The sequence below is a fragment of the Phaethon lepturus genome, unplaced genomic scaffold (genome assembly GCF_000687285.1).
Source record: "Phaethon lepturus isolate BGI_N335 unplaced genomic scaffold, ASM68728v1 scaffold38325, whole genome shotgun sequence".
NCBI classification, from domain to species: Eukaryota; Metazoa; Chordata; class Aves; order Phaethontiformes; family Phaethontidae; genus Phaethon; species Phaethon lepturus.
The window spans coordinates 2,297-2,665 of NW_010543259.1; the positions used below are offsets into that span (position 1 = coordinate 2,297).

General features: G+C 70.5%; 1 protein-coding gene across 1 annotated transcript in view; it reads left to right on the forward strand.

Annotated features, from left to right (window-relative positions):
- Nucleotides 1-362, forward strand: part of LOC104621742 (ammonium transporter Rh type B-A-like) — a gene marked incomplete at both ends in the record, with an annotated part of 2,134 nt that extends 1,772 nt beyond the window's left edge. The window contains one exon of the mRNA XM_010288296.1: nucleotides 229-362. Coding sequence (XP_010286598.1) covers nucleotides 229-362 — 134 coding nt within the window. The remainder of the gene's footprint in view (nucleotides 1-228) is intronic.
- Between the last annotated feature and the right edge of the window lie 7 nt (nucleotides 363-369).

Genomic DNA, 369 nt, shown 5'->3' on the forward strand with positions numbered 1-369 from the left:
CTGCTCCCCCCCGCCCCCCCCACCCGTGCCGACACCGAGCCGCAGCGCAGCCTCCCTGGGCAAGCACCCACCCCTCCCCGAACCCTGGCTCTTCCTCAACGCTCTCTCCAGCCCGTCCTGCGCTCCAGGCTGAAAACCCAGGACACGTGTGGGGTTCACAACGTCCACGGGCTGCCGGGGATCCTGGGCGCCTTGCTGGGGACGCTGCTGGCGGCAGACCCACCCCTCCCCGAACCCTGGCTCTTCCTCAACGCTCTCTCCAGCCCGTCCTGCGCTCCAGGCTGAAAACCCAGGACACGTGTGGGGTTCACAACGTCCACGGGCTGCCGGGGATCCTGGGCGCCTTGCTGGGGACGCTGCTGGCGGCAG